Source organism: Lontra canadensis, unplaced genomic scaffold (genome assembly GCF_010015895.1).
Source record: "Lontra canadensis isolate GAN:19392208 unplaced genomic scaffold, GSC_riverotter_1.0 scaffold39, whole genome shotgun sequence".
Taxonomy (NCBI): Eukaryota; Metazoa; Chordata; class Mammalia; order Carnivora; family Mustelidae; genus Lontra; species Lontra canadensis.
The window spans coordinates 1,746,698-1,765,836 of NW_022631033.1; the positions used below are offsets into that span (position 1 = coordinate 1,746,698).

Here is a 19,139-nt window from a genome sequence, read left to right on the forward strand (position 1 = left end):
GAACGTGGCCCTCCCCTGCATGGAGGAATGCCCTCTCATTGTGAGGAGATCATGCTGGGTGGGACGCGTCCGTGGGGCCCTCTTTGGAAAACACCATCTGCCACAGCCCATCCTCTCGCCACTAAATCCACATTCCTCCCCTGTGCAGTGGCACGACTCCTGCATCCAGCCCCCAAATCTCACCCTGCCATGGCTCAGGCTCAGACCTCAGGATCTCATCGAGGACAGCAGGCCCCCTGGGCCCTAGTCCTTGAGCTCATTCCTCATACGAAGACCCACACACCGAGGAGAGGCGCTGTCTGCCCCAGACATCCAGCGGCCGTGATGGGCAGGGATTGGACCACAGCAGCGGACCCTCGGGTTGGAACCAGCAGGATGTCCGTGTTTGGGCACAGAGAGGTTCACTTACGGGCAGGTATCGGCCCCTGTGATCACGAGGTGGCCGGTGTGCGGTCCACAGGCCGTGCTCCTGGCGAGAGCCCTTCCACAGAAGAGCTGGTGTGGCCGCTGGAGCCTAAGACCGTCCAGGGGCAGGATTCTCTCTTCCTGGGGCTCTCAGCCTTTCCTCCGCCCCAGCCTTCAACTGACTAGACGAGCCCCCCTGCATCGGGGGGCATCTGTCTTAGCCGAGCCTACGGATTTAAATGAGTCCCCGCTAGCCAGTCACGTTCTCAGCAAGTATAGACTGGTGCTCGAGGGAGTGTCTGGCTCCGGTTCCCAGCCATGTGGACACGGAAAATGCATCAGCGGGGGCACTGTCCTATTCCCAAGCCAGGCGGGGAAGGTGCGCTGCAGCCAGTGGATGGGGCGGTTCCTGGACAAGGCTCCAGTCTCATTCCTGGCCATGACTTTCCAGCACTCTTGGCTCTGCCCTCTGGATTCCTGGCTCTCCCCTCCCAGTTGTCCTTTCTTTTCCATAAGAAGTGGCCGGTGTTTGCTGCTGATGGTTTTCTCAGCCCGTTTCCTATTTTCCTCCCTTGCTGTCTGGGGCCCATGAAGTAGCTCCTCCGGTGTGATAGGCTGACAGGCCTGGCGGGTTTTCCGTGGCTCTCTTGGCCTTGCGCCAACCGACCAAAGCCCTGCCCACAAAGGTCGCGGCCCCGGGCCTTTCCTTTCTCCACCACTGCCGTGAAAAGTCCTGAAAATTCCTAAAAGCTGTGGTTGACGGAGTCTGCAGGGCCTGCCCTCGAGTGCCCAAGCGGCCTCACTCTGGCTGAGCCACCCCCATATTCGGAGGCCCTCACAGACGGCAAGTGCCCCCCGGATGTGATCGTTTCCCTGAAGCTCCTTTGCCAGTCGACAGCCCTGCAGCGCCCGCCAACAGGAGCCGGTTTTACTTCTGACCCCAGCCCCCGCAAGGCTTGCTTCCTGTATGTGTCTCCCGCATCTCCCTTGAGAGCAGAACACCTCCTGCCTCACCCCTGCCCCCTCTCACTGGATCAGAGCCACCGAGGGTGACCCCAGCAGCAGCCCGTGAGCCCCTGTGCTGGCAGAGCGGGGGTCCCAGAGCTCAGGCCTGGCCACCCCACGCACCCCGATAGCAGTGGGAGCTGTGGGAGTCACGGCTCCTGGCGGCGCCTCTGGCCGAGCCCGCCACCCACCTCCACGGCAGTGTGCGCTATAGCCACCCCCGCGCGGGCGCTCCCGGGTCATTGCAGACCATCCCCCACCAGCACAGCTGCGTATCTGCGGCTCCCAGATCTGGGCAGCATCATGCGGGGACGGCTCTCCGGGCCTCACTCAGCTGAGGGCAGCGCGGATGACCTCTCCGAGGGGCGCTCCTGCTTCCAAACCCAGGGCGGGGCGCCCCGACAGGGGGCATGGCCTGTTGTACGTGTGGCCTCTTCCCCGGGGCCCTCCAGTGTACCCCACGTCTGCAAGGTGGGGCGGGGGTCCGGGGTGCGAGTCCTCCGGGGGGAGAACCTGGACCAGCTGCACTCCCCTTTGCTGTGCGGGCTCCCTTCCCCGTGGTGGCTTCGGGTCAGGAGGACCGGCGCTGGGGGAGTCAGCCTCACCTGCTGGGGACAGCGTGGGATGACCTGCAGCGATGGCCCCCTCGGGAGGGACCACGGGCCCCAGCGATCTGCCTGTGCGTCCGTCCAGCTCCGGCTCCTCGCCGTCAGCCGGCAGCTCCCTCCATGAGGGGCCCAGGGCCTGTTCTGTCCTCCCGGCTTCCTCTGAAGTCCTGCTCTGCCTGTTTGCCCCCAACTACACCTGGCTTCCTCCGGGAAGAGTCCCTGGGTGTGCCAGAGCAGGCCTGTCCCCCCACAACCTGTTCCCTGTCTGTTATCATTCCCTTGGTCCCTGGTTCTAATGGCTGGGGTGTGCCTGTCACCGCCCTGCCAGGACTAGGAGCCCCAAGAAGCCGGTTCTGCACCTGCCTCCCCCTGAGTCACACTGGGTGGGCATGGGGGGCTGATGTGGGGTAGGCGTTCCTGCTGGGATGGGAACCTGTGTGTCAGGATTCCTTGTGTCCTGTTCCCTGTGGTCTGCTTGGCCTACATGTGGGCCTGGCATTGGTAGGCTTGTATTATCAGATATTTGTTGAATGACTGCGTGACTAAATGATGAAAAAGAACTCGACCCTGATCAAGAGCATGGGGCAGCTCAGGTGTAGAGACCTTGTCTGCCAGGAGGACGGTGCTCCCCTGTCCTCACGGGGGTGGGGTTTGTGGTGCAGATGGGAGCTCTCCTCCCCCATCCTGGGGCAGCATAGCCTGTGTGGAGTGCCCTCCGGGCAACAGCTCACGTCACACTGTGTTACGGGCTCATTGTAGCGCTGGGCGCGGGCTGACCCCTGTACACACTCCTGCCCTTCCGGTGCAGACAGGAGTCCCTCGGACTGAATATGGACGTCGGACTAAATGGTTCTAGCTCCGGAGTTATCGTTCTAAAAAAGGCAGGACAGAAAGGACAGTCTCTTCCCTCCATTTGTGCAGACAGACATCACCAGGATGCGTCTTAGTTCCAATGCTCGTCGTATTTACTCCACTGTTGAGTCCTTCTGGAAGGGTTCCACATTTCGAGGAGAAATCCTGAGAGAAGACACAGAGGCCCAGTTGATATAGCAAAGGCTGTGACCCACCGACGGGACCCCTGGCTCAGGTGGTGTCTCCACACGGGGCTCAGGCCTTCTTGGAGCACTGCAGTCCAGAGTCTCATGCTGCTTGGACGTGGCCATGGGCTGTGGGTTCGTGGTGGCCTTGGTGTCTCCTGACCCGGGAGTGTGAGCTGAGAGGCACTTGTCCTGCGCCTGGAACCCCCGACGCGCGGGGTGGAGATCAGCAGCAAGCAGGACGAGGCTCAGAGAGGAGGCAGCACCCTTGCCCGCTGCTCCGCTGTCCCCGTTCTCAGGGGCTCCAGCCCCAGCAGATGAGCACCCGGGAGCTGCGGGGCTGACACCGCCAGTCTGCAGACCACATCCACTGGTTGCCTGGGCCGTCTGTGGCACTGTCCTGGGATTTGTAGGCATCTTGACAGAGTTGGATTTCAGACATTCCTGGACTTGAGATAGGGCCTGGGGGTAAGGAAGGCACGGCAGGATCCTGGCTCCAGCCCAGCACCGCGCTCTGGGGCTGTGGGGCACTGCGCAGTGGCTTGACCCCGTGGGCTTCATTTCTCTTGTTTCTGGGAAAGGCAGGGAGCTGGTGCCCTTGGGGCCCCCAATGTCCTGAGCCTGGGAACAGGTTCTGGGCTGGAGGCTGTCAGGTTCGGCAGGATTTAGGTCTGCGTGTTTTCTCTGCAAACGTGAGGCCCAAGTCACGCCTAAGATTTAGCAAAATTTGACTTTTAAAAGTGATGCGTCATCTTCAGGACAATGTGCCTGAAATCTTGGCCGTTAGGAGCGTGTGCTCCTTTCTTCCCTGAGCGCGCTTCCTCTCAGGGGCCCGGCCGGACCCAGTGTGGTTTTATTTTGTACATGGACACACACACATGCACGTGCATGTGCTCACAGAAGTGTGCACACACGGGCATGAATGCATACACACATATACACAGAGCGGCGTGTGTGTGTTTTCTAATCCTGAAGGTAGTACACCTTGAGGAGAGGCGGTGCGAAGACACCAAAAATTATGAAAAAAGAAGTCACACATCAACAAGGCTTTTAGACTTTTTGGCACTTTTCTCAGTGTCTTTGTTTTTTTTTTAAAGATTTTATTTATTCATTTGACACAGAGAGAGAGAGAACATAAGCAGGGGGAGGGACAGAGGGAGAAGCAGGCTCCCTGTTGAGCAGGGAGCCCAGTGTGGGACTCCATCCCAGGAGCCTGGGGTCGTGAACCAAAGGCAAGTGCTTTACGACTGAGCCACCAGGTGCCACCAGATGTTCCTCTCCATGTCTTTCTTCATGTGTTTCCCCATGTACTCTCTCTCTCTCTCTCTTTAAATGGCATGAGCCACCTTGTGATTGCGGTCTTTAAATTCAGCATCGTGAGGGAGGCCTTTTCCCAAATGCTTGGAGACCCTGAGAATGGTTTTTAGTGATGACATAGGAATATATGTAATTTAGTGATAAAATTCCCTGTTTATTATTTCCATGTTTTGCAAATGAGATGCTCTGGAAAGTCCTCGTCCTGAAATCTCTGCTTTTCCGGAGCAGTTTCCGTCCGAGACGTGGAGCACCATGGCCGTGCTGGATGACCCGTCTAAGTGGCCAGTCATCCGGGAGCTGTGGGGACAGAGTGGATCGTGCGGGTGCTCACAGCCTGCCCCGTGTCTACAAGGTTGGATACACGGTGCTTCAAAGCCCCCTTTTCCACTCAGCAACTTCCCACGTCTTCACGGAACTCCGAACCCTGGGCAGACGGCGGGGCCGCTGCCCGGGGCTCGCGGGCTCACTGGGAAGCCGCAGCCCCCCAGAGTAACTCAGTTGGCTCACTGTGCTTGGCGTTTGCCAAGTGCGACTGGATTTGTTTTTCCCCCCAAATCACCATCCTTGCGAGGCTGCAGTTTCCTCTCTCACCCCGAGCTCCCCTCACCTTAGCTTCAGGCTCACGCGGAGAAAACATGATGCAAATGGAGATGTTGGTGACTCGTTGATGATGAACACTATTCCTCGTGATGGTCAGGGTTTGCAAAGACAGCAGGTGACCAGACGGGCCCTCGTTCGGCCTCGGGGCGGAGCTGCGAACCTTCCTCGTGGGCACTCTCCCGGCGATCCTGCACCGCTGGACGTGGAGTGGTCACTGCCGCGCCCCCGGGCTCGGGCACAGACCGCCGTCTCCGTGCCCTCAGGGACAGCGGCGGCACCTCTGCGAGGTCAGCGAGCCGTTCAGCTGCCTCCCCTCCGGGCCGGCCCCGCCGCGGCTGGAAACACCCCGTGGTGAGAGCCCTTGGATCCACTGCGCGGTCCCTCTCCGTGACCTCTCTGCCCGGCGCCGTGCGCGGCCTGCAACAGAAAGGCCGGTTCTGCGCGTCTGGCCGGGTCGCTGTGAGCCTTGTCCCCCGGCCTCGAGGCGTCCGCACTCCTGGTCAGTGGCTGCTGCGGTCGAGGACGAAGCTCCCGGGAAGTAGCCGCCTCCGTGCGGGCCCCTGCGGACGTGCTGGTGCCCAGGCGCGGTGCGAGGGGCCACGGACCCTCTGCCCGGCGCCTAAGCCAAACCAGAGGAGAACAGACGTGGGAGAGAAGGGGTCCCTCCTTCTCTTCAGCTCGTCCCAACAGCAGTAAAAAACAATGACATTAGTGGAAAAGGCACTGGTTTGGGACTTTTATTTTAAGATTTTATTAGAGTGTGGGGGGGGGCAGAAGGAGAGGGAGAAGCAGACTCCCGCTGAGCAGGGAGCCTGAGGTGGGACTCGATCCCTGGACCCTGAGATCAGGACCCGAGCTGAAGGCAGCCGCTTCACGGACTGAGCCGCCCAGGCACCCCAGGCTTTCACAGGTTTTAATTAAACTCCGTAGGCAACTGGTGTGACCTTGGACAAGGCTCCTTTATAAAACCAAGGGCTTAACTTTAAAGATGACAAAAGGTGAGCTTTTATTTAATTTTGCCATATTTCAATTCCACTGGAACTTTAAGCATCTTGAATAAGTTACTTAACGAATGAGTAACGAATAAGTTAGTTAACCCCAGCACTAGGAATCAAGCAACTTAAGGGGATTCCTACCCTGCAGATGAACCTATTACTTATGTGTGAGACTGCAGCGTCCATCAGTTTTTAGGACTAAGCCAGACTCATTAATTGATAAATACTGACAGCCATTTAAACACACAGAATAACACCTCAAATTATCAATTGTGAAATATTCCAAACATCGTAAACAAGGGGCGCCTGTGTGGCTCAGTCATTAAGCCTCTGCCTTCAGCTCAGGTCATGATCTCAGGGTCCTGGGATCAAGCCCCGCATCGGGGTCCCCACTCGGCGGGAGGCCTGCTTCTCCTCTTCCCGCTCCCCCTGCTTGTGTTCCTTCTCTCTCTCTTTCAAATACATAAATAAGTAAGTTAAATTTAAAAACAAAGCAAAACATCATAAATAATGTAATAAGAATTACACAAGTATCCTAAAAAGATGTCACACCTTATCCTTTTGCCCTTTATGCTTTATGTTTAAAGGAAAATAACAAGTGATACTGACTTGGTGGGAGATCCCATTCCTTCCTTCCGTCTTGGGAAGTAACCTCTAGACCCGATCTCTGCCATTGTCTTCTTCCCAAAACATAGTGTTCTTTTCTGTGTGTGTATGTGTGTAAATGGGATTACATAGTCTCTTCCTACAAACAACCCACCCTCAAAAATTCAAAATTGTGTTTTTGAAATGTATTCATAGACATACATGTAAATCTAGTTCCTTTTTTAAGGTAGAGTAATTTTGGCAGATGCAAAATCAGTCTAAAAGCAACTTAGTGAATTCTTTCTGTGTAAAAGGACACAAAGCCATCTTTCTCAATCCCAGGACTGATCACGTTACCGCCAGGTCACCCTCATTCCCTTCTCCACCAGCCATCAAGGGATTTCCACCGTCATGGAGACATTGTGGCTCCATGGGCGTGACAGGTCCACTGACCTGCAGAGCCCCCCAGTGCATCCAGCCTCCTCCTGTTTCTAGAACTAGTCAAGCTTGTTTCCATCGCAGAATTTCCCCTTTGCTAGCCTCTCTTGTGCTTCCTGTCTCACCGAGACTCCGACTCTCCTCTCAGGGTTCAGTGTGCGTTCCCTATTCTCAGAGGAGTCTCTCCTGATCCCAGACTCAAAATCCAATCCAGCCGTCATTCTCTCTCAGAACTGTGTGTGTGTCCTTCATGGCACAAGTTTGTCATTCCCTTGGAATTCAGAGAATGGCTTCAGGCTTGCCTTCCTCCCTAGACCGGGACCTTGGTTGGGGGCTGGGACCACATCGGCTGGGTTCCTGGATGCCTCCTGGTACCTGGTACGCTTCCTGCTACATTGTAGGTGTTCCGTATACGTCTGCCCAGTAAATGGGGAAAGGAATGAAGATTGCTAATTAATTATCAATGTTGAGGTATCCATGGGGATTTGACAGGTCGAGTGATTGAGAAAAACTGGGATTTGGCTCCGGTCGTTGCCCCTTTCTGACCCCAGCTTTCCATCACTGGGGGACACTCAGTGTGATTTCAGCAGATGTGCAGAACAGATTAACTGTGGGAGAGTCGGGTCCACCCACACAGACTGCTCAGAATTGCATCTCAGAGCTAGAAAGTGCAGCATGGTCTTGCCATTCACGTGCCTCTTTCCAGATGCTCCATGACTCTATAACCTTAGTGTTCACGCTGTGTGTTTGGCTAAATCTGTAATTCTTGAATCTGGACCTGCAGGGACAAACGCTTCTATTTCAACATATTCTGAGTGTGTGTCCAAAGGTGCTTGCGGAAACCTAGAGGAGACGGTGCGCTCCTCCGGCGTGGCCACGGTTTCTGGAAGGACCGCGCAGACACGTCCATTCAGTTCTGCAAGCCTGGGACTCGGGCGCGCACAGGACGGGGGGCGGGAGGGGCATGGCGGCCAGAGACCTCAGCTCTCGTGGGGAAGACGTGGCGCTCCCTTCAGCTGCCTGTAGGGCTCTTCCTTTCCTGCTCTCCTCCCCCGTGTGGTCATTACATCACCAGCAGAGGAACGTCTTGTGCGTCCTGGAGCTCTAACGTGCTGTGCATCTCTGAACTCTTGAATTAGAAAAAAAAAAAAAAATCCATGATCTGACAAAGAAAGCAGAACGGTAAATCCGTTCAAACAAACTTTGACCTAGCTGTCCACCTGGGTTATTGTAAATTTTATCTCTCTGCACGCTTCACTCCCTCCCGGCAGGCGGTAATGGGGGCGGTCAAGGGTGTGGACACAGAGACCCCCTCGCTGCGCGGCCTTTGGCACAGCAGGCGAGAGCTGCCTGGAGTGGGGGGCGCAGCTCCGCCAGACGAGGCACCTTGGGCTGCCATCCCAGGCTCCCACCAGCTTTCTTGGATTCCTGCCCAGCAGGATGCCGTCCCTGGGGACTCGGGTGTCCTGCTCACACGTGAACACCTAGAATGGTCTTGGGCGTAGTTTGGGTCTGTTGCTGAGCTTTTGGTTTTATGAAACTAGTCACTGCAGGTTTCTGGTCATCAAGCACTTTCTCCTTTACCAAACCACGGCCCTGGTGGTTGTCCTACGAGTCCTCGTCCGTGAGTCAGGAGCGAGGACCACCGAGTTGCCGTGCTGGTGACAGGGCTTGTCCGGACACGGCTGGGATTGTCAGCGCTCGTTGGGGCCTGGTCCAGGCTGTCTGCGATGCCGGCCATGGTGGGAATGCTCACTCGCGCACGCTTCCCGGGGGCAGGAACTGTGCTGTGCTGAGTTCTGGTGACGCAGTGCTGTGGCGCCGGTTCTGGTTTTTGGTTAGGAAGACTGCAGTTTCCAGGGATGGGGGCCCCACGCAAGTCAGCTTATGTTACAAATGGAATTGATTAGCTCACGTGCCTCGGAAGCCCCAGAATGAACCTGGCTGGAGGCAGGGCTCGACCCAGGGGCCTCTCCTTCCATCTCCCAGGTTGTGCTCTGTGAGTTGGCTTCCTTTTCTTCAACTGAAGACAAGCCTGCCTTTGATTTCTGCCCCCCTGAGGCAGGGCCCGTCCTCCTCCTGCGTCAGCTGGCAGGCTGCCACGTCCCGGCGGCCAGAGACCTGACCTGAGGCCGTGCCCTGCAGAGCAAGGCACTGGGCGTCTGGTGTCTTGGAACACGCAGCTCACTGCCTGCTTCACCGGCCTGGGACTCTGGACTTGAAGAATAGCTCTTACGTAAAGCTTTTATTCGGGAAATTCCCGAGGAGTTTACGTGTTCCCATCATCTCCTGCTGAAGGTTCACCCCCTCAAGTTACAAAGATCGTAACTCCTCTAATAACGCCCGCGAAAGCGCAGGTGCCCGTGCATGGGGGACGGGGCCGCCAGTTTCTAGGACCCGGTGGACGGTTGTCCTGAGCCACAGACGGGGCTCGGGAAGACGTGGAGGCTTCAGTCCACCCAGCATGGGGATGCCGCTGAAGTCGCCTCGCTCGCAGTCAGCCCTAGCGACGGACCCAACGCTTCCAGAGACATCGGGCCTGGGCTCCCGGTGCGAGCCCGTGAGCCAGGTGCTGGTTCCAGTTCTGGCTCTGGCCCTTAGGAGCTGCGCGCTGGCGTCATCGTGCCATGGGGGTGAGGCTGCCCCCCTTCTTTCCTCGGCTGCACAACGGAGCTCATGAGAGCAAGGCCCTGGCGTGTTTGTACGGTCGCTCGCCCAGCAGAACCATGCCTGGGGCAGCCCCACGCCCGGGATGGAGACATTAGCTATCACAGTCTCACTACCCCTGTGCAGTCAGGCCATGTCACAGCTCATCTGGTCTTTTAGAAACGTCCTTCGTGAAAACAGAATTCTAGATTACCGTTGGGTGGAATAAAGCCTAATCGGTGTCACTCGGTCTACCGAAGGGCAGCCACACTCATGTAATTACCCACAGACTCCGGCACCAGCCGCCCCAGGCACTTCTGAACTCCACGGGATACACGGCCGGCCTGGGCTTCAGGGCCTCTTACTCGCCACGTCTCTCCCTGCTTGGAGCACATTACAGATCTCTCGCAGGCGGACTCCGTGGGCTCCACTTCCCACGCTTCTGAGACCCACGCGCCACTTGCTTACCGTGGCCAGACAGTGGTGTTACTGGGCCGCATTTCTGAATGAAGATGTATTTTGTGAATGACGCTTCCTGTGGCCAGCTCTGGCCTCGGAAATGCTGCTCCCGGCGTTTGGACGGTCCTCCTGCAAGTCTCTTCTGCACCGTGACAGGTACCCAGGGAAGGGGACCCGGGCCCTGGGGGTGAAGACTGTCGGTCGGCCTGCAGCCTGGGCGCCTGCCCCACCCGCCTGCTCCGGGCCCTTCCGAAATTGCCCACTCATTGTAACGGGGGCCCGAAGACGAAATCATCTTGAAAAGCTGTGTATGAACAGCTGACGCAAAGCAACACATTCTGTAACCAAACAGAATTCCCGAGGTTCCCTGCAGGTTTCTGGGGCTCTACAAGGGCTCCTGCACTTACGGCTTTCTCTGTTCATGAACCTCACGCTGACGACTGGCTGTTTCCTGGGAGAACGGTGTCTTTCTGGTGTTGGGGAAGGCGCACGGTGGGCCTGGTGCAGGTGCCGTCCCCGGGGACTCCGGGCCTAACGGGGTGGATGGCGATGTGTGTGGAACAGGCTGGCTGGGATGTGGACGACACGGGAGAGGGACTCCTTACGAGCAACGAAATCCGCCACGTGTTGCGGAAGCTCAGATGTGTCTCTGGGTCTATAAACAAACACGTTTTTTCAAAAAGCCGACCATAAAAATTGAAAACCAAGAGTCTTTTAAGCAAACTATATTATAATGAAGCCTATTTAATTTTAAATAAACTAATATCCACGTTAGATACATAAATAATGTCCATCCTAGGAAATCATACAATCATTTTTAAAAATAGTCAAGAAATTCATAGAAAGAAACTTTAAAAACTCAGACCCCGGCGACTTGGGATTGTGGTGGTTTCTCTCCTGCTCCGTTACTGGCCTCGTTTTGTCTCGCTTTTCCAACACAGCGGGCCAGACGTCAGCTTTGCGAGGTGCCCCCATCGACAGCTCTTCTCTAGGTCTGTGATGATTTACATGAAGACAACCTTGAGGGCTTAGGTTTTTATTCAGGCTAACGAGTCAGGTCAGCCAAAGAGCCAGGAAGTTCTGGGACCCTTTCTCAGGCCACAGAAAGAAATAAAATACTAGGTTGGTCCTCTGAGGTCCACCATCTTGGGCGGTGCACAGACGTGTTAAATAAAGAACGAGCCTCCTAACAGCCGGTCCTCCGATTTTCTGACATCCGGGTTCACACACACATATGCACGCGCACCCTTTGACCCTCTCGCCCGTCTCTCCCACCCCTGACTCGGACAATCTCTCTTTGTATTTATGCGGTTTTTAGTAAGATATGTTAATACACCTTAGTTTTATCAGACCTTCCCCAGAATGACCTCGCAGACAGTGCCACTGTCTCCCAGGGGCCATGTGCCCGGCGTTCCAGCCCGTTGCCGCTCTCCCTTGCTGTGCTCCGGTGTTCACGTCCATGGCCGCCTCGCTGGGCGTGGCGGCTGGGGACAGGGTGGACGGCCCAGAGACTGCATTGCAGCGGGGCTGGGCCACAGCTGAGTAAACACCAGAGCGAGTCTGTCCTGCTGGCTTCCTCTGCGACCCACGTGCCCCAGTGGGCCAGGCATCCAGCTCGCTCAGCACTTCCTCCCCCGGCCTTTCCGTGCACCCTGGCCACGGCCTTCCGTGCAGTGGCTCTGCCACGGAAGCTGCCCTTCAGGATTTCTGGAAAAGACAGAGGACAGGAGAGGCAGAGAGAATGGAAGGTTTTGCATTTCCAACTTGGAAGACACGTCTGCTAAAATAATGGGAAAGCGTTTTTAGCAACCCAGCAGCAGGAGGCTCAGGGCGGGCAGGTAGACATGTTCAACTCCGAGCTTCTGCAAGGCTCAGGGGACCATCTTCAGAAGGACAGGCTCAGGGGACAGTGTTCGGAAGGACAGGCAGAAATCCGGAGACATCGGGGGAAGCTGATTGAGAACTGCCCATCTCGTTCGAGAGGCTAACACATCCTAGCTAGTAATGGAAAACGAAGCTGTGTTTGCTGTTTTTCTTGCCCGTATTCCCTTCGTTAGGAAGCTAGAACACAATTGGACTCTCCCCTCCTGTTCACGGTAAGACTGCTAAGACCCCTTTCAGGCTGGGGTTTTGCCAGTTTAGGGAAGATTATATTTTATCATTCCCTTGCAGGTGCTCACATCTGCCTTACACATACTTTTTTTTGGTTTGGCTTTTCTTTGGCTGCATGTGGGCTATTTGGAGAACTGCTTCTTTGAGGTTTTTCAGAGGCTTGTTCCGAGAGCGAGGGGTTCAAACAGATTCCAGAGCTGAGCCTCCGAGGCCAAGTCCGCAGAAGTGTCTCTGCTCCTTCTCCAAATATTTGGCTTTTAAACCAACTGGAAAAGACTGTAGGAAAACTGTCACATATTAGTAAAATTAGTAAGGTTCATTGTGCTTTCTCACTGAACGTCCTTTACATACACATCTCATTAGGCTGAAAATAGGAATTTGTTGACCTTTGACTGCCTTTTTTTACCCATAAAAAAGGAGTTTTGTTTGGATCAACCCGATGTTTTTATTTTTTTTAAATTTTATTTTATTTTTCAGTGTTCCAAGATTCATTGTTTATGCACCACACCCAGTACTCCTCGCAATCTCTGCCCTCCGTAATACCCACCACCAGGCTCACCCATCCCCCCAACCCCTCCCCTCCAAACTCTGAGAAACCGGATGTTTTTAAAGCTCATTGCCTGAACCGGGTTCTCCTCCCTGGGCCTCACAAACAGGGCAGGAATAAGGAGAGAAAATAATCCCTAAGTTGATCTCTTTATTTTCTTCATCCGACTCTCCAGCAGTGACGAGTCACAGTCCCCTTTCCCACCCACTGTGGGTCCCCTACTGTGGCAGTGGTGGGGGAGTGTGGCAGACCCCACTGACACATGGTGACCCCGCTGCAGAGTGCACACTCAAACACGCTCTCTCTCTCCCACAAACAGGAACAAGAGTGTGCTGACACGGTCTGGAAACATCTGATGTTCCAACAAAGGAGGAGGCTCCAGACGGATGAGTGAGGAAGGCCGCTTCTGCTGCAGGAATCCTGTTTTTCTAACACCCACCTGGCGAGTGAATTATGGACAAGCCCCTCCCCCGGGGGGTGAGCGGTGTGGATGCAGACGTACCAGAGCTGCTGAATCCGGAGAGGAGACTAATAGAGACTAATAGAAATCCGGATCACAAATGAGAGTCTTAAAAGCAAGCTCGGGGGTGCACTCCACAGGGAACGGTGTTCAAATCCCGGTTCTCAAGTTTAGAGGCAGCAGCCTTGGACGTGTTGGTCCTGGGATGCAGTGATGGGACTGATGGGATGAAAAGTAAAGTGATGAACGCTGACCCAGGAAGAAAGGGCCTGCCCTGGTTTGGTAGCTCCGCGCTGCAGAGAAGGGGCTGCAGATCACCCGGAGGCCGTGGGCGCGTACCCGGGGGGAAGCATCGGTGCGCCGGCCTGGGGGACCAAGCCACGGAGACCCTGGCCCCGGGCTGGCCCACGCCGCGGTGCCTCCTCCAGAAATTCAGCTGAGATTGCACGGCGCTGACGCACTCCTCCTCGCGGCAGAGGGGAGCGGTGTGGGGGCCGAAGGAACTGTGCACACACAAGTGAAATCTGATCGCCGGCCAGGGAAAGCCCCTGAAGCTAGAGCCCCGGAGGGACCGGCGACCTTGCGCAGCCCGAGTCAGGGCGCGGTCATGGTGGGCTGCTGAGCGCGGGTCCGGCTGCGGCGGTGGCGCAAGCAAGCGTCCCCATGGAGAACCCGGTGCCCCCCTGCGCCCTCTACCCCGGAGACGACCGCGGCCGCGGGGCCGAGGCCGGGGGCGCCTTTGCGCAGGGAGCGTGCGGCCAGGCCGGGGGCCAGGGCGGCGCACCCGCGGCTCCGGGAGAGGGCAGCCTGCAGCCGCCCGACGCGCAGACACCCTGCAGTCTCCGCGCGTCGCTGTGCTTCAGCTCCGGGGACGGCTCCCCGCCGCAGTCTCGCGCCTCCGCGGCGGAAGGCGCAGCGTCCTCCCCGCCCTCGCGTCGCAGCGGCCAGCGGGTGGTGGAGCGGCAGTGGGAGGTCGGCAGCGCCGGCGCCGCGTCCGCCGAGGAGCCCGGGGACCCCGAGCAGCGCGCGTCCCCGGAAGATTCTGTGTCCCCGGAAGAGCCCGCGTCCGCCGAGGAGCCCGGGGACCCAGCGCAGCGCGCGTCCCCGGAAGAGCCCGCGTCTCCCGGGGAGCCAGTGTCCACCGAGGAGCCCACGTCCCTGGAAGAGCTCGTGTCTCCCGAGGAGCCCGTGTCCACCGAGGAGCCCACTTCGCTGGAAGAGCTCGTGTCCCCCGAGGAGCCCGTGTCCCCCGAGGAGTCCGGGGACCTCGCACCAGTGCCCCCGGGCGTCGGGCCGGCGCACGGGGAGCCTGACCTGGTCATCGAGGTGTCAGGCCGCCGGCTGCGGGCGCACAAGGCGGTGCTGGCGGCTCGCAGCGACTACTTCCGCGCGCGCGCGTCCCGGGACGTGCTGCGGGTGCAGGGCGTGGGCTGGGCGGCGCTGCGGCTGCTCCTGGCCTACGCGTACAGCGGGCGCATGGCGGGCGTGCGACCCGACAACGTGGCCGAGGTGGTGGCCGGCGCGCGCCGCCTGCAGCTGCCGTGCGCCGTGCAGCGCGCCACCGAGGCCGTGGCGCCGCAGCTGAGCCTGGCCAACTGCTACGAGGTGCTGAGCGCGGCCAAGCGGCAGCGGCTGTCCGAGCTGCGCGACGCCGCCTACCGCTTCATGAGCGACCACTACCTGGACGTGCTGCGCGAGCCCGCGGTGTTCGGGCGCCTGTCGGGCGCCGAGCGGGACCTGCTGCTGCGCCGCCGCCTGCGCGCCGGCCGGGCCCGCCTGCTGGCCGCCGCGCTGGGACCGGCCGGGGAGCGCGCGGGCAGCCGCCCGCAGAGCCCGTCGGGGGACGTGGAGGGCCGGGCCGACGCCGCCGTCTACTGCCTGCACGAGGCGGCCGGCGAGTGGCGCGAGCTGACGCGGCTGCCCGAGGGCGCGCCGGCGCGGGGCTGCGGCCTGTGCGTGCTCTACAACTACCTCTTCGTGGCCGGCGGCGTGGGGCCGGCGGGTCCCGACGGCCGCGCGCGCCCCTCGGACCAGGTCTTCTGCTACAACCCGGCCACCGAGCGCTGGAGCACCGTGCGGCCGCTGCGCCAGGCGCGCTCGCAGCTGCAGCTGCTGGCCCTGGACGGCCACCTGTACGCCGTGGGTGGCGAGTGCCTGCTCAGCGTGGAGCGCTACGACCCGCGCGCCGACCGCTGGGCCGCCGTGGCCCCGCTGCCCCGCGGCGCCTTCGCTGTGGCTCACGAAGCCACCACCTGCAACGGCGAGATCTACGTGTCCGGGGGCTCCCTCTTCTACCGCTTGCTCAAGTACGACCCGCGGCGCGACGAGTGGCAGGAGTGCCCGTGCAGTAGCAGCCGGGAGCGCTCCGCGGCCATGGTGGCCCTGGATGGCTTCATCTACCGCTTCGACCTGGGCGGGGGCCGTGGCGACTCGCAGGCGGCGGAGGCCGGAGGCGTCAGCGTGTTCCGCTACCACTGCCTGGCCAAGCAGTGGAGCCGCTGCGCCGCGCACCTGCGGCCCCCGGGCGCGCCGTCCAGCCTGCAGCCCTTCCGCTGCGTGGCCCTGGACGGCACCATTTACTGCGTGAGCCGCGCAGGCACCTGGCGCTTCGTGCCCCCGCAGGACAGCGAGCCGGGCGCGGACGTGGGCGCGGGCGAAGGCGGCAGCTTCGAGCCCGCGCCGCTCTGCGTCCCCTTGGACGCCCGAGGCGCGCTCTTCCCGTTCGTGCTCAACTTGCCAGAGAAGCCAGAGAGAGGCGAGGAGGGCGCCGCGTAGGGCGGGCGGGGTCCACCTGGGCATCTCCCTCAGGGACGCCCCCGTGGGCGGAGATCCAACTGGAGGGGGCGGGGGGGGGGCACGGTCCATGGGGGCCATTTAAACCCTTTGAAGTTGGAAGCTTGTCGCGGGGCTTTGAAGACTTTTTGCAATGCTGTTTTAAGGTCTGCTGCCCTATTCTGCATTCCCTTTTGCGCCGCTATGCTTGACGGGGTCAATGGCACAATATGTAAGGTGTGTGTAAAGAGATGACCTTACAAATAGGGCATGGGATATCGGAGGGAGAAGGAGGAGGAAGTGGAAGATGACGCCTCAGGGTCAGTGGGTGGGTCCCAGAGTGCCCGTCGGTTGTCCCAGAGTGCCCGTTGGGTGCTCAGGGGCGCTTGAGCTCCTGAGTGGGATGGAGAGCGTTGCAGACGGGAGTGTGCACAGTAGCTTCCTAACTGCACCAGGAGAAGGCCCTGCACATAGCTCAGGGCCACCGCGCCCCGGGGGAGCCCCTGAAGTAGGCCACCGTGAGTTCTCTTGGCTTGAGGTTTACACTCATAACCCATACGCAGAGCTCTTAAAACTTCTTCTGCTTTAGTGAAAAGGCTCATGTCATCCTATGTTCGAGTGTGGGTTGGGTTAGTTCCCGATGTTGCAAGCGTGAAAGGTGGGATCTGTCCCTGTCTCCTGTCCAGCAAGCAGGGAAGGATTGCCCCCGCCCGCTGCGGATCCCACAGAATGGGCCTCACCCCCTCTCAAGGGCCACTCCATCTCACCTTTCAACCCAGATAACTTACAGATTTTTGAGTTAAAGGGTGTTAATGATTATATCCGATGTCCTAGTAATGACTTACTTCAGAGAGCAGACCGTGAGTAGCAAAAGCTGACCCCAAGGATGCTTGTCTGTTTTGAAAGGAATCTTCCTCAGGTGCCCTCTGCATGAACAGCCACCTTCCTGTTCTCTAACGGGCTCAAAGAAACGGGTGCCCCTTCCCCTTGCCCCCAAGAAGAAGGTTGAAACCCCCTCTCGGCACTTCTAAAGACGAACATGTAGGCACCTTTGGAATCCACTAGTTACCGATGTTCGCAGGATGTATTAGGCCATTCTGAAGAGGGAGATTAATTTTTACAAGTATGGTGGCAGGAAGATGTGGCAGTGACAGGAAGTATACTGACATAAGGGGGAGGTAATGTGTATTTATAATGTAAGTAGCAGGTAAACTACATTTTTTCTAATCGAATTCCAAAATACCCTAATAGAATTAACATCAATTTCAGTACTTTGAGAGGTCACAAGCGTTAAAAAGAAACCAAGTGATTGCTCATTTGTTATAACATTTTACTTTCCAAACAGGTGTAGACAGAGTTTACTGTTTATTAAGAATTTAAGGGTAAAGTGTGTGCTCAGAAATAGAGGCAAACCGATCTGAATTCTGAATCGAGGCCATTTTAAAAAATTATAATAGGAAAAGTGCATGTTGACAGTCACAGGCACTTAACCAGAGGAAATCACGCACCCCCTTACTGCTTTTCCCTTCTTTCTCCAGTGGTGGGGGTTGACGTCTCTGTAGCAACAGTGGGTCATTGGGAAATAAGTTATGCTTTCTAAAGAGTCTGTGGTTATGGAAGTTACTGGTTAAGTATGTTTGGAAATGACTAGCTTGCGTCATTATGCACGAGCCAGAAGACTGGAGTTTAGGATTTCTGTTAGAGTTTCTTCTGGTGACCTGTGTGCTCACTCACGACTGCTCCTGAGCCAAGAAGGTATCTTGGCAGCCTGGTTCTTCATCTTAGAAAAGAAGGACAGACTTCGCCTTGCCTGGCCTTCCATAGGAGTAGAACGCGGAAACCGTAGCAGAAAGGGAAGTTAGAGCAAAAGGAAACAATGTTCTTTTAAAGAAATGTGCGCCTTGTGTCCTAGCACATTTCCCTCTAGAAAGTTATATTTATGCTAAAACTTTTATATGAAATGGAACCAGGCCAATATTTTCATTCCTTAATTCTCCAATTCATGAAATACTATCACTGTGATTTTGCTCGCGAAATCATTCCTGCGATGTTTGCTGTTTCAAAACAAAATGCTGTGGAAGTGAATTTCCAAAGTAGGCTCGTCCCTACAGGGGCACATGGGAGGTGCTGTCCGGCGGGTGCTGACAGCCTCAGCGTCCCGTGCCCAGCTGGAGTTCTGTGTGTTGTTTTATGATTTAATTTAACAAAGGCCGGCCCCGGACCTGGCATCACTCCTGCGGGAACTGGCCTTGGAGTTCCAGGGTTTGCTGCAGTGGAATGCATGAGCAAGCCCAGGGAAACGCAAGGATAGGTGGGAGGACATAGAAGAGCGTGGATCTTATTTCTAAATACAAATACCTCCTAGAAACATGCCACGAGGACCAGTTTATTTTGCTTTTGGGCCAGTATTTGGAATTGTAACCATAAGGTTTGCAGCAGTCAGGCAAGCAGGTGGGGGCCGGGGCCACGATGTGGAGGACTGCGTGGTGCGGGGAGGGGCTGTTGGGGGGCATTCCCTGCCGAGACTTGCCCCTGACGGCTGATGCTCCAAGGAGGGGCCTTTGCGTAGACAACGGGACGCTTCAGGCCCGCGCCCAGCGCCGTGTAGGGATGCCTCACTATTCTCATTCCTGGGTTGCTCGTTTTGCCGCAAACTCCTGAAGACTGATCTGTCAGAGGCCAGCGAGTCTGGCGTGTGTAGGACCACCCATAGCTCTCACAGGTGACCCCTGCACGCAGACATTTCCCCATATGCGAACGAGCAGGGGGCTTGTCCGGGGAGACTGTGGTGGACAGAAAGGTCCGGCCTTTGGCTAGCCGACAACCTTTGTCCATGGAGGTTCACTTGAGCCGCAGAGACATGGGGCTGGCGACGTCTTCTTCCATGTGTTTATTCTTGGTCTTGGGAACAACCTGAGCCCCGAGCAACCGTTGGCAGCTTTCGAGCTGGACTTGGGGCTTGTTGGTGGGGTTTCTGTGTCCTTGGGGGCCCCTCTAAGAAGACACACAGACGCCGTGGCTGCGTGTCTGCTGTGGTTCAAACTCTTACGTGTGCATTTTGCCGCAGACACTCAAGAAATGCAGCCGTCTGCCGCATCTGCACCATTTCTGGTGGCATTGGTAATGCTGGCTCCTCGGGCGGGCTCTTGGGTA

The 19,139-nt window shown here is 57.4% G+C and overlaps 1 protein-coding gene across 1 annotated transcript; it reads left to right on the forward strand.

Annotated features, from left to right (window-relative positions):
• Positions 1-13,357: 13,357 nt before the first annotated feature.
• KBTBD11 (kelch repeat and BTB domain containing 11) lies at positions 13,358-16,331 on the forward strand. The gene has a single exon (XM_032869813.1). It carries the CDS (start codon positions 13,878-13,880, stop codon positions 15,987-15,989), a length of 2,112 nt encoding a protein of 703 aa, XP_032725704.1. The 5' UTR covers positions 13,358-13,877; the 3' UTR covers positions 15,990-16,331.
• Positions 16,332-19,139: the final 2,808 nt, after the last annotated feature.